A 23,045-nucleotide genomic window follows, 5' to 3' on the forward strand; every position below is an offset into this window, starting at 1 on the left:
CCTCCTGATTAGTTTTAAAGTTGCTGGTTGTTTGCTGACAGCTGGTTGAAAAGATGGAGACAACAGTATGAGGTTATGGTCAGACTTCCCGATTTCCCGGTGGGGGGGGGTTGTAGTGCAGACGATGAATAGGCGCTATTAACATTTGCATAGAGGAGATCCAATATACTGTTGTCCCTAGTTGCACATTTAACATATTGATTGAACTTTGGAAGAGCCTTTGAGATCATGACTCGGTTAAAATCCCCAGAGATTACAATTAACGAGTTTGGGTGCTTTGTCTGAAGGCGAGCCAGCACCCCTGACAACGCTTCCTCAGCTGCCTCTTGGCTGGCGGATGGAGGTATATACATGACTACTTCTATGCAAATGGAGAATTCTCTAGGTAGATAGTAAGGCCTAAGGCCAACTGCTAAGAGTTCAATATTTTGACTGCAGTGACTTTCTTTAACAGTAATATGCCGCTGGTTACACCATCTGTTATTAATATATAATATCATTCCACCACCCTTCTTCTTACCAAACTTAGCTTTGTCTCTATCAGCCCGGACCATGTGAAACCCTGGAATCGAGACACTTGAATCAGGGACCTCCCCATGTAACCACGTTTTTGTAAAGCACATGAGACTGCATTCCTTAAACGCCGTCTGGGTTTTACACAGAGCTAGCAGTTCATCAGTCTTATTTCCCAGCGAGCGAACATTACCCATGATAATTGATGGTACTGCTCGTTTAAACCTTCTTCTCCTGGACTTCAACTTTTTACCTGCTCTGCAGCCTTTGAAAGGTCTCCACACTTCACGAGGAACATGTGGTATGGCCACAGCTAGAGAAAGACTTCATTCTGCTCAGCTCCAGAAGCCGATCCCTTGAATACACAACACGTTTAGTGATGGGATTTGGGACAGCCATCAGATCAGTGACCCTGTCCTTCGCTCCAGTCCACGACATGTCTGACTGTGTCCAGTGTTCACCTCTGTACCCAGATGGCTGCATCAATAACCAACAAGGTAGAAGCTATGTGTATTGCGGAACTGTAGCTGACAGTGGTTGCATTTGATTCATGTTCAAGGGTGCTAATAACTGCTCATCACTGATATCCATTTCGGAGTTGCATGTACCTGTGGGGGAAGTACATAGTAGTGGCAGATCCAGGTGCCGATCCAGAGCTGTGTGTCCTAAAGACGTTTGGTTGGTTGTGGTGAGTGGTTTCCACCTTCTCACAATGGTCCGTCGTGCAGGAACAGTGTGATCCACAGGGTATAAACATCCATCAATCCAAGATTAAAATTAGGTGTCCATCTAAGGCTAGTTTCACACTAGCGTTTATGAGCGCAGCGACGGCCTGCACACGGCCGCCGCTAAGCCCCGCCCCCTGTCGCGCCTCCGCCGGTAGCTCCGCCCATCGGCGCATGACACTGCATGCGCCCTGCGTCCTTTATCTTTATCACAGGGGGCGCAGGCCGTGCGCAGTATGCATTTGGCGGCACATGCGCCTTTTTGACGGTGCGCCGACGCAACCAAACTGCAGCAGGTTGCGTTTGGCGCAGGTCGGCGCACCGTCAAAAGGACGCATGCGCCGCCAAACGCATACTGCGCACGGCCTGCGCCCCCAGTGATAAAGATAGGGGACGCAGGGCGCATGCAGCGTCATGCGTCGGAGGCGCGGCAGGGGGCGGGGCTTAGCGGCGGCCGTGCGCAGGCCATCGCTGCGCTCATAAACGCTAGTGTGAAACTAGCCTAAGTTCCAAAGGTCCAAAAGAAAGTCCAAAGAACAGGAAACACGCAAAACTGTAACAGAAACAAACCGAGTAGCTGCTGTTGCAATGGGCTGCCAGTAGCACGGCGCCGGTATTATCTCCTCTGTCTCCTCCGTCTTGCAGATAGCAGACAGACACGTCCGCTCAGTCCGGAGTCAAGTAGTATAGTTCAGGGCAGCTTCCTATGATCAAGGCGAAAGTTGACAATGCCCTTCTTTGAGACTACTGTTCTCTCCTGCCTCGATCAGATAGATCAGTTTCAGGCAGGAGAGAAGGATATCAGGATCGGCATATCCCTAAAGCTGCACAGATGCTGCAGGTCCAGGGTAGCTGAAGTACCTTTCACAGTTTATGTGATCAGTCACATACCTGAAAGGAGTTTCAAAATGTGGCAATTGATGTAGCCCTCCTGCTTGCTTCATGCGTCCCCGGCATCGCACTTCTGCGCAGGCTTACTTCTCTGCCCTCAACGAGAAGTACGCCTGCGCAGGAGTACTTCTCTGCAACCTGTTGAGGGCAGAGCAAAGTACTGCAGTGCGGAGGTGCCGGGAAAGGTCAGAGAGATCCAGCGCCTGCGCACTGCAGGAATTTGCCGTGCCCTCAACATGGCAGAGCGCAATGCCGGGGAGCCATGAAGCAAGCAGGAGGGCGGCGTTGCAAGAAGATCCGAGGCGCCGGACCCAGACCTGCAACATCAGACCGGACCGCCCCCCAGGTGAATATAACAAAACTTATTTTTCTCCTCTTGCAGGTCAGATCGGGGGGCTTATCTACAGCTTCACAGAATGCTGTAGATAAGCCCTGAAAGGCGGTGGCTCATCTTATAGCAGCCAAAACAGCTGACAGGTTATCTTTAATCTAAACCTGGAGTGTATTTTATAACGAGGTGCATCCTATAAGTTAAATAAATATGGTTTATATCCTTGTCACTTTGCACATAAATGTAGGACATGTTCAAATGCTCAGGGAACTAGTCAAGTTCACTAAGAAATAAATCATTTTTATAACACTGGCAATGTGTAATAACTGATGGAAAGTAAACACTGATTTAGAAATGTAGCAGATACCACACATTTAAACGCTGCTGAACACAATAGCAAAAGAAAGCAACAGAAAATAATGAAGATATTCCAAAATTAATACCTGTCGAAGTGGACGCAGAGATCCAATGTTATTCCATCCACTGAATTGTGACCACTGTGCAATCTTGTTTGGTGAAACAAGTAACTGTCTACCTCGGTAATTTTCATATTCATAAAAGACCCATCTGAAAACAGAGTTTGCGTGATTAACACCATGTTCAAATGACCACAAATAGAAAACATAAGTAAACTAATTTCATTCTTATACGTGGTGGTTGCCCCATTTCTTTCCCACTACTCACAAGTGAGGATCTCCTGGTGCCACGCCATCGCTAGCACTGTGTATTGTTGTGCAGCAGCCTTCCCATTCATAGTGCAGTGCAACTCAGAATGCCTCTCCCATGTAAGACTGCTGAAAGCAAGTTCTTTTCCTCATTCAGGATGTGCTTTTATTGTGGTTATTAGGTAGTTTTTTTTTCTCTTATTAAAAAGTATTGTCTCCTTTTTGAAAACCAGGCACAGATTTTTTTTGTAACAAACTGCGCTTTACTCACCCTCCTTGGTTCTACTGCTGAGTGTCTACCGCTGTTCCTGGTGTCTGGTATCGGCTGCAGTGCTAAAGTCACCTGTGGCAGCCAATCAGTGATCTCAAGTAAACTGAGAAGGGTTGAGTAAAGCAAAAGAGTTCACAATTTGGCTGCCATACTATCGACGTGATGTCAGCACTGCAGCCAATACCATAGACTGGGAGCAATGGGGGAGGCTCAGCAGTGGACCCAGGATCAGTGAATGAACAGGTTTTATTTTATTTTTTTTTTTTTAAAGAAATGAAACACAAAAAAAAAAACAACTAACAGTGCCTGGGAACCAGGATTTTTTTTTTTTTTTAAAGGGAACACCATCTTTAGGTACACCCTCTGTAATCTAAATACATTGCCCTCACAAAAACACATGTTAAAATCACATTATTATAACTAGCCTCACCATTGTGCCCTCACTTTTATATGACTCCTAAAATATATAGTAAATTTGGTACAGTAGTACAATGCAGGATGTGATAGTAAATTATTTCATGAGAATTTGGGAAAGTTATGAAATGTCCTATAATTGCCTGTTCTGTTCCTGATCTAAGGATCTCAGCTTTTAGTTGAGATGAATCTGTGCTGCACTTTATGTACATGCTCAGTAGTGAGGCAGTGCTGTGGGGTCAGAGGTGAGATGAATCTGTGCTGCACTTTATGTACATGCTCAGTAGTGACCAGTGCTGTGGGGTCGTAGCTGAGATGAATCTGTGCTGCACTTTATGTACATGCTCAGTAGTGACCAGTGCTGTGGGGTCGTAGCTGAGATGAATCTGTGCTGCACTTTATGTACATGCTCAGTAGTGACCAGTGCTGTGGGGTCGGAGGGGAGATGAACCTGTGCTGCACTTTATGTACATGCTCAGTAGTGACCAGTGCTGTGGGGTCTGAGGCGAGATGAATGTGTGCTGCACTTTATGTACATGCTCAGTAGTGACCAGTGCTGTGGAGTCGGAGGTGAGATGAATCTGTGCTGCACTTTATGGACATGCTCAGTAGTGACCAGTGCTGTGGAGTTGGAGGTGAGATGAATCTGTGCTGCACTTTATGTACATGCTCAGTAGTGACCAGTGCTGTGGAGTTGGAGGTGAGATGAATCTGTGCTGCACTTTATGTACATGCTCAGTAGTGAGGCAGTGCTGTGGGGTCAGAGGTGAGATGAACCTGTGCTGCACTTTATGTACATTGTGAGAATCATGTGGGAATAGTGGATGAGGGCAGGTATATCTCGCCCAGATTCGTTTCCTATGTGGCCTAGTCTGGTCAGTATCGCACCTGCTTGCTAATGAATAATGGGAGGTGGATATAAAAGGATGCAAGGTGGTTGTGTGAGTGTCTCAGCCTGGGAACACAGAGAGCCTGTCTGTGTGAGAGACACACGTGAGTGGAAGCAGTGCCCACTGCAACTGTGGTTTGGCTGGACGGGAGAAGCCCGCCAGTTGGTAGTTAGGTTGTCCATTGTTTAGTTAGTGCCGGACAGGCAAGGATTTGTTTTATGTTTTATTTCCTTTTACATTGCTTTCACCGTTAATAAACCTGACCCAGGGTCAGTTATACACGAATCCCAGCTCTGCGCCTGAGTTTCATGCTGAACGCACGTGACCTTTGACCCCAGCAAAGGCGATTCCGGAGTGTTTTATCACATTGTGGAGAATGCGGGCATCACGTTGCAAGCATGAGCATGGAGGACGTGGTGAAAGCGCTGGTACAGTCCACCGCCGTCCAGCAAGAAGCTAATCGGGTGAAGATGGCCCAACTGAAGGAGTTGGTGGACATGACAGTTACCGATCGTTCGCTTCTCCAGCAGGTGGCGCAGCGCTTGGCAAGCTTACCTGAGCTTAACCTGGAAGCCGAGTTGAGAGTGATTCACGTGAGTCGGTACTGGCAGAAAATGACGACCGAAGATGACGTCGAGGCATACCTGACCACGTTTGAACGGACGGCGGTGCGAGAAAAATGGCCGAAGGCACGATGGGCCGGCCTGATTGCCCCGTTTCTTTCCGGTGAGGCCCAAAAGGCTTATTATGACTTAGAGCCTGAAGCCGCGCAGGACTTTGACAAATTGAAAGCCGAGACTTGGCCCGGCTGGGAGTGACGACCGCTGTCCGTGCACAGAGAGTGCATCAATTGACTTATCAGCCGGATAAACCACCGCGGTCCCAGATGTTCGACCTGAGCCACGTGATGAAGAAGTGGCTACAACCCGAGGTGTTGACAGCGCCAGAGATATTCCAGAGAGTCGTCATGGACAAGTACCTGAGAGCTCTACCGCCAGCCCTGAGGAAGTGGGTAAGCCATGGAAATCCTACGACGGCAGATCAACTGGTGGATCTGGTTGAACGTTACTCCGTGGCGGAAGGACTCCGAGACGACGCTACCCCACCTCGTTCTTCATCATCTCCACGTGGAACCGGTAAGACTGTTCCAGGGAGTAGGGGAGATGGAAAAATCCCTAAGACAGTGGGGGAGGAAAACGGGACTGCCCGCACTGCGAGGCCGAGAGTAACGGACTATGGTCTAAGCAAGGGGCCCGTTAGGTGTTTCCGCTGCCAAGAGATGGGACATATTGCTGCGAACTGTCCGGTCACTACTGAACCCATGCAGTGCGACGTCACAGACTCTAAAAACCGCATGCCTATGGTTGCACGGGTGGTGAGTGTGAATGCCAGTCAAAAGGATGTGGAAAAACACTTGTGTGATTTAATTGTTGATGGCAAAAATGTGGTGGCATTGTTAGACTCGGGAAGTGTGGTGACTCTGGTGAAGGCCAGTCTGGTGTCAGCCCCGACTGGACCATCAGACAAATTTTCTGTAACATGTGTGCATGGAGACACCTGTTCCTACCTCACCACGGTCATATGCATTACTACTTCCTATGGGTCTGTGCAACATAAAGTGGGACTCGTCCCGGCATTATTGCATGATGTTATCCTGGGCCGGGATTTTCCCCACTTCTGGCAATTGTGGGAGAATCAGTTGATACCCCAGGGTAATAGTGTACATGATTCTTCTTCCAGGGCACGTGTGGGTCCCGAACCCCTGGAAGAGGTCTCCCCGGAAGACTCTGGGGAAGAGTCTGCGGGAAATGACCTGCAGTTCCCGTTTTCAGTCATGGCGGGTGATACGGAGGAGACCGGGGAAGAGGAGGAGGCCGACAGCCGTCCACCTCCCCGTTTGCCGGATTTAGAAGTTCAGAAAGATGACTTCCAAAGCGAGCAAATAAAGGATCCTACCCTTTCTCAGGCTAGGACAAATGTAAAAGTGATAAATGGGGTACCCGTAGAACCTGGCTCTAGGCTGGCATATCCTTACATGGTTCTGGAGAATGATTTACTCTATCAGATAGAGAAAAAGGGGGAAGATACGGTGCAACTATTAGTCGTGCCAAAACCCTACCGGCGGCAGGTGCTGGACCTGGCCCACGGACATGTGATGGGAGGTCACCTGGGAGTCCAGAAAACCACCGAAAGGATATTACACTGTTTTGTTTGGCCAGGCATGCATCATGATATTCGAGTATATTGTGAGTCTTGTCCTGACTGCCAAGCCTCTGCACCTAAGCCCCGTTTCTGTAGCCCTTTGGTACCCCTACCTATTATTGAAGTCCCGTTTGAGAGGATTGGGATGGATTTAGTTGGGCCCCTTCCACGGTCTGCACGTGGACACCAACATATCCTGGTCATCTTGGATTATGCCACTCGTTACCCGGAGGCCATCCCTTTGCGTAACACGGCCACCAAGACGATTGCCAAGGAACTGGTGCATGTGTTTAGTCGGGTTGGTATACCAAAACAGATACTCAACGACCAGGGGACCCCCTTTATGTCCAGGGTAATGATGGAGCTCTGCCGATTGTTACAAATCGAACCGTTCCGCACATCCGTGTATCACCCTCAAACAGACGGGTTGGTCGAACGGTTCAATAAAACTATGAAGCAGATGCTGAGAAGGGTGATAGACAAGGATGGGAAGAACTGGGACTATTTACTTCCGTATTTGCTTTTTGCCATCAGGGAAGTACCCCAGTCTTCCACGGGATTCTCGCCTTTCGAGTTATTGTACGCCCGACGTCCTCGCGGACTGTTAGACGTTGCAAAAGAAACCTGGGAGGTTCAGGTCACTCCGTTTAAAACAGTGATAGATCACGTCACACAAATGCAGGACCGTATTGCGGCTGTTATGCCTATCGTCAAAGAACACATGATACAGGCTCAAGGAGCCCAAAAAAGAATCTATGATAGGAGCGCCAAGATCCGTACGTTTGCACCCGGAGATAGGGTGTTGATCCTGGTCCCCACGGTGGACAGTAAGTTCCTGGCAAAGTGGCAGGGCCCCTTTGAGATCAAGGAAAGAGTTGGTGAAGTAAACTACAAAGTATACCAGGCAGGTAAACGGAAACCTGAACAGATTTATCATGTAAATCTGATAAAGCCCTGGAAGGATCGGTCTGCCTTGTCAGCGGAGCTGGCCGGTCCTGTCTGCTCGCATACCGTACCGGAGGTACGGGTTGCAGAGACTCTCTCGGAGCGGCAAAAGACTGAGGTCAGGCAGTTTCTACTTCACAACCAAAAGTTTTTCTCAGAAAAACCCGGGCAGACTATGCTAATGAAACATGACATTGTAACGGAACCTGGTGTCACAGTTCACGTAAAGCCCTACCGAATCCCGGAAGCGCGCCGTGAAGCCGTTTCCCGAGAAGTGAAGGCAATGTTAGAGTTAGGAGTCATTGAGGAATCGCACAGTGCGTGGTCCAGCCCGATTGTGCCATTTCCTAAACCGGACGGCACCATCCGGTTCTGCAATGACTTCAGGAAACTGAATGCGGTCTCAAAATTTGATGCCTATCCTATGCCCCGGGTCGACGAGTTAAAAGATCGGTTAGGAAAAGCCCGGTATATTACGACCCTAGATCTAACAAAGGGGTATTGGCAGATCCCTCTGGCTGAGGCTGCCAGAGAAAAGACAGCATTTGCTACACCGGAAGGTTTATTTCAGTATGTGTATATGCCGTTTGGACTGCACGGGGCACCGGCGACCTTCCAGAGACTGATGGATCGAGTCTTGAGGCCACATAGGCGGTACGCTTCGGCCTATTTGGATGACATTGTCATTTACAGCTTGGACTGGGAGACTCATGTCCAGAAAGTACAAGCTGTGATTGACGACCTGTGGGAGGCAGGTCTAACCGCGAACCCCAAGAAATGTCACATCGGGCTAGAAGAAGCCCGGTATTTGGGGTATGTAATTGGGTTGATAAGATTCAGGCGGTTCAGGACTGGCCACAACCTGTCAACAAGAAGCAGGTGCAAGCCTTCCTGGGGATCGCCGGCCATTATCGCCGGTTCATACCCAATTTTGCAGCCATCGCTACCCCCCTGACAGATCTTACAAAAGGGAAAGACTCCGTCATGATTAAATGGAGTTTAGCGGCTGAAGAAGCCTTCCATAGCCTAAAACGGGCACTTTGCTCTCAGCCCGTACTGGTGACTCCGGACTTCCGCAGCGAGTTTGTGGTACAAACGGATGCCTCTGATACCGGTATCGGGGCCGTACTCTCACAAGTGAGGGACGGAGTGGAACACCCAGTCCTCTATCTCAGAAGGAAGCTGAATAAACACGAGCAAAGGTATGCAGTCGTAGAAAAAGAGTGCCTCGCCATTAAGTGGTCTCTAGAGGCCCTCAAATATTACCTGGTGGGCCGAAAGTTCAGGCTGATCACTGACCATGCCCCTCTCAAGTGGATGCACTTGAACAAGGAACGGAATAGCCGGGTGACCCGGTGGTTCCTTGCCCTGCAGGCCTACACTTTTACGGTGGAGCACCGCCCAGGGGTACAGATGGGGAATGCAGATGCCCTGTCCCAAGTGCACTGTTTGGCGGGTGTCATTGCTCGACCAGAGTGGTGTGAGCAGAGTGGGGGGATATGTGAGAATCATGTGGGAATAGTGGATGAGGGCAGGTATATCTCGCCCAGATTCCTTTCCTATGTGGCCTAGTCTGGTCAGTATCGCACTTGCTTGTTAATGAAAAATGGGAGGTGGATATAAAAGGATGCAAGGTGGTTGTGTGAGTGTCTCAGCCTGGGAACACAGAGAGCCTGTCTGTGTGAGAGACACACGTGAGTGGAAGCAGTGCCCACTGCAACTGTGGTTTGGCTGGATGGGAGAAGCCCGCCAGTTGGTAGTTAGGTTGTCCATTGTTTAGTTAGTGCCGGACAGGCAAGGATTTGTTTTATGTTTTATTTCCTTTTGCATTGCTTTCACCGTTAATAAACCTGACCCAGGGTCAGTTATACACGAATCCCAGCTCTGCGCCTGAGTTTCATGCTGAACGCACATGACCTTTGACCCCAGCAAAGGCGATCCCGGAGTGTTTTATCACAACATGCTCAGTAGTGACCAGTGCTGTGGGGTCGTAGCTGAGATAAATCTGTGCTGCACTTTATGTACATGCTCAGTAGTGACCAGTGCTGTGGAGTCGGAGGCGAGATGAATCTGTGCTGCACTTTATGTACATGCTCAGTAGTGAGGCAGTGCTGTGGGGTCAGAGGTGAGATGAATCTGTGCTGCACTTTATGTACATGCTCAGTAGTGACTAGTGCTGTGGGTTTGGAGGTGAGATGAATCTCTGCTGCAGTTTATGTACATGCTCAGTAGTGACCAGTGCTGTGGGGTCATAGCTGAGATGAATCTGTGCTGCACTTTATGCACATGCTCAGTAGTGAGGCAGTGCTGTGGAGTCGGAGGTGAGATGAATCTGTGCTGCACTTTATGTACATGCTCAGTAGCGAGGCAGTGCTGTGGGGTTGGAGGCGAGATGAATCTGTGCTGCACTTTATGTACATGCTCAGAAGTGAGGCAGTGCTGTGGAGTCGGAGACTGGGAAATTGAGGAGTTGTACGATTGGCTTACTGATTCCACAGCCCTGGTTATAGCTGCTATTTCTGCATTTGCTATGAAGTAAAAAACATATGTGAACATCCTCTACGTTTGCCAGTACCATAATTTTAGGCTTGGATTCTAATATTTGATTTTCTAGCCATGTTATCCCTCCTATGTAAAGTGTTTTAATTCCCCTATTACATGACCCCGCATTCTGCCCACCTCTTTGGCTAGGTTATCCTTTAAACATCATTCAATGTCTTTTTGTTTTGCTAATGTGACATTCTGACAGTAGTAATAAGCATTGACACTTTGTGCTAGCATTTTGGATTTCATCTTTTAACTTTTCCGCTGATAGGACTTCATTGTAGCAGAAAAGAGTGACAGGGATTTGCTCAAACTCAAAAAGCTGTACATCACCAAGTCAGAGAAAGGTGACCAATATGAGCAACAAGAGAAAAAGGTAACCATGTCACTCACATGCCACCTTGAACGTCGAGAGACCGTAAATCTGGAGAGTAGCCCATTGCCCGTAGATCAGTTGTTTCTTTGCCAAGTTTCACTCTTCTCCCTTTGTAGTTCCCATTTCCATAAAGTACTAGACTGGGGTCTGAAAACTCCTTTAAAAAAAGCAGAACAATTCAACATTTATCAGTAAAACGTTCTTAGAAAAATAAGGACACAATGAGGTAGAGCCACTGAATACTGCTTACATGATTGAGCCTCTGACAGCCTCATAAAATATCTGCTCTGTCATGTTCTATATTTAATGACAAAGTACTTACATATTTTATAGTCTTCACAGATCTGATAACTGTACCATGTGGACATCCCATAGCACATAAATTAGGGAAACTTCCTTCTTCTAATACCCATAGATTTCCCAAGAAATCAACCTGGTCATATGCAGCCCACCTGGAAAATGACGGCACGTGCAATTACAATCAAGACATACAGAAATGCTATGAAGAATTGGAAAAAGATGTATCAAATGCTGCCACATGACAATAATAATGCTGCTATACATGGTAAGAATAAACAATGTCCGCCAATATGCCATCACCCTGCAAACTGTGCAAATAGCAATAGTCATTCACTGCAAAACTGAGAAAGCTAAAGAGAACAACCATTTTGGAAAGTTTGTGGTTTTATCAAAAGTGGCAGTTGAAACATAGCAAGTCAGAAAGGTAACTGATAAATTTGTCTTAGATATTAAAACAGTAAAATAGATAAAAGCAGTACTTACAGTTTCATAATTTACTTTCATTAGCTGAATTATAATCCTATCAGCATATTTTTTACTAATGTTGTTGTACATATTGGACCAGATTTATGAAAGTGTTTAAGTTTGAACACTAGCATAAAACAGCTCCAAATGTTGCAAAATTATGCTTCAATTGGCCATGGCAGTGAGCTGATATTCAGCCGCACTGTCTGGACCTACCCTTCTGATCCAATTCTCTGGGGCTATTAGGTCTTACTGTACAGTATATACTGGAGTTCCTTTGATACCCCGTGCTTATGAAGACTTGAAGTACCAGCACATTGCTATGTGTTCTAAGCATTATGCCCAATTACAAAATTTACAAAGAAAAAAATCATTGGCTATTTTCATCAATATACTTTTGAAAACTGTATATTCTAAGGCAGTTACATAGAAGTTTTTATTAAATCATTAACATTGTGCTTCAGTTTCAGCAACTCCATTTCCAAAACTAAAGAATTGGTTTCCTTACAAATTAAAGCAACCGATATAAAAACATCTTGCTTACCGGCCACAAATAACCTTGCATGACATAACTGTAAAAGACTCCTCGAGGTTACTTGAATCCGCTTCTAATAATTGTCTTTCACCTTTGAAATCAGATTCTGAAAATAGCTCAACCTAAAAGGGAGTATGAAAAAAGAAAAAAAAAAACTTCTCAACAGCACACAAAAAACAAAGCCAAGACCTGAACAGAAGATGCTAGTAACTTACGTATAATCTTACATACTGTACACACATAGGATCTCACTTTTTGTATTGCGGACATGATTTAAAGCTAAGTTTCCAACATCATGGTATATAAGTTACTAGTGGCATAGTGCCATATTGTCTAATTATTTACATTAAGGCAGGAATTGTTAAAATACTTTGCAAGTAAAATATTTTAATGAGCTCAACATACCCACCACAGATTTCCAAAAGACCAGAGAAAAAGTGTTTTAAGTGCAAATGTGAAATATATGCTAAGAATCCTCCTTTACCCAGTAGTTATACACTGAAAATGAAAATGGTCATGTGTATAATCTATACCTTAAAAGTAACAGTCACACATAATGATCTAGGAACATATACCTCACATAAAAATATTACACTTTATTTCTATAGTGCCAACATTTTCCGCAGCACTTTACATTTTAGAGGGGACTTGAACAAACAATAGACATTACAGCATAACAATAAACACATAGATCAAAACAGATACCAAGAGGAATGAGGGCCCTGCTCACAAGCTTACACTCTATAAGGAAAGAGGGGAGATACGAAAGGTGGGTGGTAACAATTACTTTAGTTGTTCAAACCAGCCATAATGGAGGAAATCGGGTGTTTATATAATGCTGCATGAACCGGTTATCAGCCAGAATATGTAAAAGTACAGACACAGAGGGCTATTAAATGCATAAAGCGTGTGAGAACATGATACGAGGAACCTGGTTATGGTAAAAATTTTGAATGGGCAACACAAGGATAGTTACCGTAGGTTAATGGGTTGAGGCGGTAAGCCAGTCTGAACAAATGCGTTTTTAGGGCACGCTTAAAACTGTGGGGATTGGGGATTAATCTTATTAACCTGGGTAGTGCATTCCAAAGAATTGGTGTAGTACATGAAAAGTCTTGGAGACGGGAGTGGAAGGTTCTGATTATTGAGGATGTTAACCTCAGGTCATTAGTTGAATGGAGGGTACGGGTAGGGTGGTAGGCTGAGACGAGAGAGGAGATGTAGGGTGGTGCTGAGCCATGGAGTGCTTTGTGAGTGATGGTAATAAATTTGTACTGAATTCTGGAGAGGATTGGTAACCAGTGTAATGACTGGCACAAGGTAGAGGCATCTGTATAACGATTGGTGAGGAATATGATCCTGGCTGCAGCATTCAAGACAGATTGGAGAGGGGAGAGTTTGGTAAGAGGGAGACCAATTAGTAGAGAGTTACAATAGTCCAGAAGAGAATGAATAAGAGAAACAGTAAGAGGTTTTGCAGAGCTGAAAGTAAGAAAGGGTCGAATTCTAGAAATGTTTTTGAGGTGCAGCTAACAAGAGCGAGCCAGTGATCGGATGTGGGGGGTGAATGAAAGCTTGGAATCCAGTATGACCCCAAGACAGCAGGCATGTTGCTGAGAAGTAATGGTGGAACCACACACGGAGATGGCAATGTCGGGCATAGGTGCATTAGTAGAGGGAGGAAACACAAGTATTTCAGTTTTTGACAGGTTCAGTTTCAGATAGAGGGAGGACATGATGTTAGAGACAGCGGTAAGACAATCACTGGTGTTTTCTAAAAAGGCAGGCGTGATATCAGGAGAAGAAGCGTATAATTGGGTGTCATCAGCATAGAGATGGTACTGGAAGCCAAATCTACTGATTGTTTGACCAATAGGGGCAGTATAACATCACATAGCTAATACTTAAGACTATTATAATGGATCCACATGCTAGATCCTCTTCTATTCGGTTTATAACAAACTCTGTATGTGAAATTGAGGTACAACACAACGGTAACTCATTTATCGTCTAAGGATCATAAAGTTATCATAACCCTAAAATTAATATTAAAACCCTAAACACAGTTACAAACACTGCTATATTAAATTCAGTATACATTTTTCAACTAAGCTTATGAAACGCAAAATCTGAAAAAATATATACACCGGTATTTTTGGAAACATATTAATGAAAACGAAGCAACCATAAGTAGGAAAACTTGGGGCTTACACTCCAAAAACTGACTTACAGATGGAGATGAATTTAAGAAATGATTTATCCTCAAATGAAGTTAGTAGGTCAATAAATATTATTCACATATTTTAATACAAAATATGATTATAAAAATGTGACAAGAATAGTACATACCCTAAAATGTCCTGGACTTTCAAGGGCTTCCTATTTAAAATGAACAAAAAGTATTAAGAGGAATAGTTATATAACAGGAACTTACATTTATAAGCATGTTTCTCTAACAGCAATTAATAAACAAGTGCAAATGTCTTGCAAGAAAACGTTACGCTGCAAGCATCACTAGAACAGAGATTTAAAAAAAGGAAGCAGAATGTGTATTGAAATGAGAAGAAAATGTAAAAACAGATCAACATTAAAGCTGCATTTTGTGTTGAATTTAGAGAAACACTTGTTATAGTTGTTATTGAACTATTTAGAATGTTTCTATTTTTGTTTTGCAAAAACAATTTGTAAACAATGTATTTATCAAGCCTTCTACACTTGCATGTTATGCAAATAACAATATTGCAACATACTGGCACATTGTGGTCTATGCCAGTAAAAACAAATACACTTTATTATGTAAAACACAAAAAAAGGATAATGCGAACACCACCAGGGTTTCAGGCATTTCCGCTGTGAGTTTAAGGACTCCCAAGTAAAAACTTAAGACAAAATCTCTGTCCCACTTGTATAATAAAACAATTATATATGCTAATCTTTCCTCTAATTATTACGAAGTACCATTTGTCTTTTTTGCAAAAGGGTGCCAAACTCAAACACCTTATGGCCTGGCCTAGCCTAGACACAGTGCCATGTGAGACATGAAAACTGCGTGCTCAGAGCTGTAGCATAAGTTATACTGTTTGATGGAAACCAATGTGCATCTCAGTCTTCGGTCTCGCTCACACCACCGTATAAATCAGATGAGTGCTACACCATGTTTCATTAGATAGCACTTGGACCTGTTATTCAATGAAGAAATGCTGATGAACAATTTTTTTTTTAACTGACAAAATCTGAGAAAATAATAAAAACATGCTACAATTTCACTCCGAAATTCTATGGGCGCAAGAAGAAAATTGGATAAGGTAAGATACCTCCTTCCATTTGGCCGCGCTCCAGGCGGTTCCCCCGCTCTCAAACTGTAGCACTATTGATTTGTTCGTAAAAGATGTGACGAATGAGTTGACTAAAATCCCTCGACATATACGACACGACAATTTAACGATGGAGGAACGGGTACGGCTTAAACACCTACAGAATCTCCCTGATGTTGTTATCAAATCAGCAGACAAGGGGGAAAATATTGTAATTTGGCCAAAAAGCATGTACGAAAAAGAGGCCTTTTGCCAGCTTCTTAACACCATGTGTTATAAAAAAAAACTTACAAACAACCCCTTGTCTGCCTTTGGGTTGGAACTCAGGGAGATTCTGTCTAAGGCCATGGTGGCTGGAGTAATTACTAAAGAACTGGGTGCAGCCTTGATGGTTAATGAACCCACTGTACCCACATTCTACCTGCTCCCCAAAACACATAAGAACGCACAGAATCCACCGGGGAGACCTATTGTTTCGGGTCGGGGGAACTACCTGGAGTGTGTGAACCAATGGATCGACTCTGTGCTGCAACCTCTGGTGGAGGAATTACCCTCCTTTTTAAAAGATACTAATCAGTTACTCCGTAGAGTCAATGGGTTGTCTCTTGATGCCGATTCTATACTGGTTACAGCTGACGTGGAATCACTGTACACTAGTATACGACATCATAATGGTTACATGCTGTTGAGTTCTTTTTAAATACATCTAATCTTTCTCTGGGTATGAAGGCCTTCATATTAGAGTTACTATTCACACTTACTCATAATTTTTTCGATTTCAAGGGGTCCTTCTTCCTGCAGACCCAGGGAACAGCCTTTGCGCCTTCCTATGCTAATCTGTTCCTGGGTCTGTGGGAGAGGGACCTTCTCCTGTCAGACCAACAGGCATCTATGGACCGCGTCCTTTTGTGGACGCGGTACATAGATGACACCCTCTTGGTCTGGCAGGATAGCAGTACCTCCTTAGTTAGTTTTTTTCACGGGTTGAACAGTAATGACCACAAAATTAGGTTGACCTTTACATATGATGTTAACAACATTGAATTCCTGGATGTGACTTTGAGGAGGGATTCTTGATCATGCGATTCAGACAAACATATTTAGAAACCCTACGGCTACGAAAAAGTTATTGCACGCTTCCTCCTCTCACCCCAACCACATGATAAGATCAGTACCGACAGGACAATTTCTACGACTACGTCGTATCTGTTCGACAGATACTGATTATGAAGAACAGGCAAAGGATCTCAAGAGACGCTTCTTTGAACATGGCTACAGCCATAGAATGATAAAGAAAGTGTATAACAGGGCTAAATACAGTCAGAGGAATGTTCTACTGTATAAAACGGAGGGTAATCAGCAGAAATCTGAGCAAACTAGGTTCATTACTACCTTTCAATCTCAGTCTGATAGTGTCAGGAAGATACTTGAGAAATCGTGGCCTATTCTTAAAACGGATCCTGTTATCGCTAAATTAAAAATGGACAGGCCAGCAATAACTTATAGACGGGCTAAAAATCTGTGTGGACATTTGATTCGGAGCCACTATGAGGGTAATCCATCAACCACATTTTTGAATAACAGCATTAGCAGAAGGGGCTGTTTTCCTTGCGGACATTGCGTAGCATGCGTAAATGTTGATCGTAGCGACTCCTTTACTGATTCTTCAGGAACAAAAATATATAAAATCAAGAACATCACCTGCACGTCTAAATTTGTGATATATCATGCTACTTGCCCGTGCTCCCTGGTCTACATAGGGCTGACTACACGTCAGCTCAAGATTCGGATCAGGGAGCACGTCCTTGGCAAACAAGCAGCAGCCAATGAAGATGATGTTTCCTCACTCAAGACTATACCCAAACATTTTAGGATCCATCACAAATGTCATAGTAGAGGTCTTAGAGTGAAAGGTATCGATTTTCTAGAGATGGGCATTCATGGTGGGAAGGATTCACAGCATCTGGCACAACTGGAGGCCCGGTGGATTTGGACCCTAAACACGTTCCATCCACACGGACTGAATGAAAGTTTAAAATTTGCGTCATTTCTGTGATTGCTTCCCTGCTGCACTTTTGGTGCAGGCTGGGTTTCCGTGCTGTGGTTGTTTTTAACTGGTTTTAACTAATTTTCATTGCTTTATTCTTTAGGCCTTTATTTCACTCATGTTTACTTTCTACCTGTCAGACCGGAAGTTTTCTATTGGATAGAGGTGACACCCATTGATGCGACTATATATGGACATGCAACACAATGAATATTGAATCTCGCCTTTTGTGATATTTGTTCTAGGTGGTATATACACCCATGATGTATTGAGGAATATCCTGTTATGAGGAAGACTATTCTGTACTATGTTTTTTATTATTCCCATCAGGCTCTGTCTATTTACTATAAATTATTACTATTATATGTCACGTGCATGGCGTATTTGTAATATGTAATATATGGTATTTATTGTGTATGTTATTCAGAGATTATTTTTTTATTATTTGATTTTGTGTTTAGTTATGAATTGTTGCTATATATTCATATTCAGCATGTGTATAGTGGTATATATTAGTATAGTCCTGGATATTTCAATCTTAAGTGGCTTCCCAGTGCATACTATTAGGCAGTAGGGATATATGAATGGTCATTTGTGTATAAGTTTTTCTATTCTTAATCTTTCATATATATACATTTTTTATATATAATTTTTTATTCCCTTGTTTTTCCTGTTTTTTTTGTCATGGGTCCAGCCATTCTGGATGCACACCCCTTTCCCGTCCCCTTTTTCTCCTATGCCTTTTTCATATGCCTATTTCACCTGCTCGACTGTAGTACTATCTAGGTTTTATCCAGGCAGGACCAGGTTAACGGCGACACAATACATGTACGCTGCGGACCCGAACGCATCCGAGTCAGGCACTGGTGTGCCGCGCGGCTTCCAGCGTCTCCACGTGGCTGGTTGCTATGGCACCCCAGACGCTGTTGGCTTGATGCTATGTGAGGCTGGTGCCGCTCGGCATACTTGGTTCCTATGACTGCGGACACGTCACTTCCGGTCTGCGGGCGTTACCCTTACTTCCGGTCTGACGGTTTTTAAAGCACCCGATTTCCCGTTGTTGTCACGCCCCCTGACAAAGGACGAGCATCCGAATTGCGCGTCGGGGCAGACGCGCTGGTCCCAGCTGCTCTAGAGGTGCCACTCACTGGAGGTAAATAGCTCACTATCTGGCACATTAACCATTTTAACCTTTGGCTCATGACACTATCTAAGCTATATAGGGCAATTACGTGCATGGCTCTTTATTATTTGATTCCAATATGTAGAGAAAGGACTTTATGGGAATAGTGGCCATTCACCTTTTCTAGTTCAGTTACAGGTACCATTTATCTGCATATATATGTGATATCTTGTTTTGGTCATGTGTTTTGCTTGATCATCCACCTTAATATATAATGGTTAGGTGGTCTGGGTCCGCGTGTTTTCTCCCATAGTGCGCAGTATGACAGTGCCTGCATCCATTCTGTCATTGTCACTGTGTTGTACCTGCTGTAATTTTGAATCAAGATTTTTGTACATTTCTAATAATGGATCTACGGTCGTTTTTTGTGGTTTTTCCACTCCCCTTTATGATTTATTGTGATTGATCTGAATATTGCGACCATCTCAGCGGCATACAGAGGCACCCTAGATGACTCACACTATGCCAGGGTTTTGCCATAACAAGCTGCTGCTGTGCTCAAGCATTTTGCATGCTCAGTAAGCTGTGGAAAACATATTTCTTCCCAAGTAACAGCGATTCTCCAGCAGCTCTGGTATTTGTGCTTTGACAGTTGAAACACGAGTCTTGGGAGCTGTTCTGAACACTGCAGCCTGACACGTGACTAAGATGGGCTGTCGTCTGAATTACATGACTGGGGCCATTTTATCACATTCTTGGATAACTTCTTTGAGGAAAAATTTATGACAAGCACCAATTATTTAAAATGAAAATTTTTATATAAAAAGATGCAAAAAATATGACTGCGAAAACAAAAAAATAAAAATAAATATAATCTAGAAGACTTTTTCTATTTTTTACACTACCCTGTAATGGGCAATGTACAAAACATTTCGGCTGAACTTACCATGAGTATTGGCTGCAGAGAGGTTATCTTGCAGTTCTTGGCTCCCCAGTCACTAAAGTTAGAGTACATCCCTTTCTCCAGGATGTATTGCTCACCGGTGAAGTCAGGAGATTCATATGCCACCCACCTATTGTATAACATTGACAATATATATCACTCTCTAGCAAATGCATATCTTTTACTACATAATTATTTATTTTAAAGCAACATTAAGTCCAGGGGGATGTACATGTAAAGAGGGTTTACATACATAAAATACAAGTGCAACACACAAACTAACAGTGACAGACTGGTAGAACAGGGAGAAGACCCTGCTCTCACAGGCGTACAATCTACAAGGTATTGGTAAAGGTTAAAATGATTGGAACAGTACTAGTGGTAATGAAGTGACAGCTGGGTTATTGCAGGTTGTAGGCTTTACTGAAGAGAGAGGTTTAGAGGTTGTGTCGTGAGGCTTCAGATATGCTGAGGTAGTGAGTTGCAGAGCATGTGAGATGCTTAGGAGAAATCTTTGATATGATTGTGTGAGAAACATAAAAGAGCAGGGAGAAAAATGAGATTATGTGTAGGGAAGAATCAGGAGACTGGGTCGGAGACGTACAGGGGACACAGATTAACAATCTTGTAAATCATTATTAGGATTTTAAAGTTAAGTATCTGGATAACTGGAAGCGAGTGAAGGGATTGGTAGAGAGGACGGTGGATTATTCAGGCAAAAAAGTTAAGGATAAATTGGAGGGGTGAGAGAGTGGTAGAAAAGAGGCCATAGAGGAGGATGTTGTAGTTGATGCGGAAGATGTTAAGGGTATGTACTATCATTTTTGTTGACTTTGGGCTGAGGAAATGGTGAATTCTGGAAAGGGGTTGGTAAGGTTTTTTAAATGTGCTTTGAAGTACGGAACAGAGTCAAATACTACACCCAGGATGTGAATTTGTGAGAAAGGGGAAAGAATTATGTAATTTATTGTGATGGATAGGTCTGGTTAGGGGGTGGAGTGAGATGGTGGAAAGATGAGGAGATCAGTTTAATCATCCACAGTGAGTTTTATAAAGTGTATTAAAAAAATCAAGCTACTGCTGACAGACATTCTGGCCCACATGTCACCTCTACAGTCCAGAATCCCAAAGTAGTAGATATTTGAGTGTCATCAGCATATAGGCAACACTGGAAGCTAAAAGGAGTTTATGAGTTGTCCAGGTCAAATGTATAGATGGAGAAGAGTAGAGGTCCCAAGACAGAGCATTGAGGGACACCAACAGAAAGAGGATGGCATGAGGAGGTAATGTGGGAATGGGAGATACTAAATGTGCAGTTATTGAAGTATGAGGATATCCAAAAAAAGGTCAGGTGTGCGATATCAAGAGATGAAAGGATTTGTAGGAGAAGGTAGTGCTTGAATGTACCAAAGGCAGAAAATAGAGCTAGCGCTGTTTAAGTAGAGTAATGGAGATGGAAGTCAGAATGAAGCTGGTCAAAAAGGGGTTTTGGATGAGAGGTAGAAGGAAGGAGAGTTCAAGGTGGATGTGCTGTTCAAGAAATTTTGAGGTGAATGAGTGTTGTGATAGGAGATAACTGAACGCATAGAATGGGTCTAAGAATGGCTTTTTTAGGATGGGTGTAATGGTTGCATGTTTCAAAGATGAATGTAAGACACTAGAGGTTAACCAGTTCTGTACTGTTCATAGACTTTAACATCCTGGATGTTCACACTTTACTTTGCAATGTTCTAAAACATGAGATTATATTGCTGCGGCGGCGAGAAGCCGATTGTCAGACACAGCCAAACTCTCCGCAGAGTGTGTTTATTAGCATAAAGAATTATGACCAGAATGGGGTTCTTGTGTCCCCTACTTGAACAACATGCATAATTTGGATAACATTCAAAGCCTATCTGATTGACAGAGATATGTCAAGTGCTGTTCTCATACACAGTTTTTGACTGACTCAGCAACATGTAGGCATACCCCACTATTTGCAATTCTGGTATTCTGTGGATAGCTGCAGGTGGAACGCCACCAATCTAGAAGTTATTGCACATCCTATGGATAGAATAACCCCTTTGCGACATATGACGTACTTGTATGTCAGATGTCGTGTCACTGTCTTTGATGCAGGCTCACATACCGAGCCAGAATATTTCCCTGAAGATGTTGGCTGATTTAACTGCATCCCACATCTGATTGCCTATAACAATTTGCACTCCTCTTATATACAATACACATATTTTCAGTAGTTCATCTTCCTTTTTTCTTCCCTTCAGACTATCTTGATTACTAGCTCTCATCCTGCATGTTATTTCTCGATACTCTGCAATAAATTCATGATCCATCAGTGTAGCATCAAATGTTCATCTAGAGACAGTGCCATCTCTACCAGCTGGAATGACACAGATTATGCTTCCTTCTATATTCACCTAAATTACACATTAGCTTCCCTGACTGTATATTTATAGTCTATTAGTGTGTATATATATATGCGCCTTATCATGTCTGTCTGTAACCGAAATCCCGTTGCGCTGATTGGTCGCGGCCGCCAGGCCGCAACCATTCAGCAACAGGCGCAGTGCGCAGGCACAGTCCGCAATTAGCAGGACGCACGCCACCGCTACCGTGCCGTCGGGAGATCAGCGGCGCTAGCCGCTGATCTCCCGACGGTTGCTGCGGGTCATCTCCGGGCGCACGAGTGTCAGCGGTGACGCAGCCAGAGATGCCTGGCGCTAGCCGGTACCCAGGGTCTGGAGGAGAAGAGACTCCTTTGGACCCTCAGTACCATAAACGTGTAAAAAAAGGATTTTTGAGACTTTCCGCAACATGGTCAGTGCCGCAATTTTTTTCTTCTAAGTATTTGCATAGAAATATTTTTGTCTAATGAGAACTTGGCCTATGTAGTTGTGTTTCAAAATGGATGTATCACTTACTTTAATGTGCAATATTGTTGCTATTTAGCCTAATATAAGCTTTACAAACCAATTACATTACACAGTCTGGTGCAATGCACATTTCGTATAAAGAACAGAACACGTGCACTATACCAGCCTATGATACATTCATCCCGGAAGCTACATGCCTCCTAAAACATCATGAGCAGTGATGGGTGAACCCGAACAGTAAAGTTCAGGGTCCGAACCAAACATCTATTGTCCGTGCATGGATTCCGAAGATGGACGCCTCCAAGAAGTCCATGTTACTGTTCGCGTTCAGCAGCCCGAACATCGGGTGTTTCCCAAGCTGTCATCGGAGCATAAGTTTGTTACCGCCAATCAGAGCGCTGTGGTTCCCACGCTGTCAGATGTGAGCCAGTAGCTGTGACTAGCGGTTAAAAAAGTTACCGCTAGTCACAGGCATGGGCTGATTAGAATGATATAATATGGCTGTCAGCAAGAGCAGGTGTAAGATGATGAGAGTAGTACTCTCATCAGCCGACGCCTGTGACCGGCTGTAACAATCTTACTGCCGATCAGAGCCAGTGCTTCCCACTGTCAAGCAGATGACAGTGTAGGAAATAATGGATGGTTCAGGCCCCCTCCATTCATCTGAATGGGGTCTGT

The 23,045-nt window shown here is 44.1% G+C and overlaps 1 protein-coding gene across 2 annotated transcripts in view; it reads right to left on the reverse strand.

Annotated features, from left to right (window-relative positions):
* Positions 1-23,045, reverse strand: part of CRYBG1 (crystallin beta-gamma domain containing 1) — a 429,535-nt gene that overhangs the window by 12,036 nt on the left and 394,454 nt on the right. For both annotated transcript variants that reach the window (XM_073576084.1, XM_073576085.1), the window contains 6 exons: positions 19,498-19,624; positions 14,417-14,446; positions 12,077-12,189; positions 11,090-11,219; positions 10,785-10,924; positions 2,904-3,027 (listed from right to left, as the gene is read on the reverse strand). In XM_073576084.1, the coding sequence (XP_073432185.1) occupies positions 2,904-3,027; positions 10,785-10,924; positions 11,090-11,219; positions 12,077-12,189; positions 14,417-14,446; positions 19,498-19,624 (664 nt within the window). The remainder of the gene's footprint in view (positions 1-2,903; positions 3,028-10,784; positions 10,925-11,089; positions 11,220-12,076; positions 12,190-14,416; positions 14,447-19,497; positions 19,625-23,045) is intronic.

This window comes from Dendrobates tinctorius, unplaced genomic scaffold (assembly GCF_039654945.1).
Source record: "Dendrobates tinctorius isolate UK_male_01 unplaced genomic scaffold, ASM3965494v1 ptg000046l, whole genome shotgun sequence".
NCBI lineage: Eukaryota > Metazoa > Chordata > Amphibia > Anura > Dendrobatidae > Dendrobates > Dendrobates tinctorius.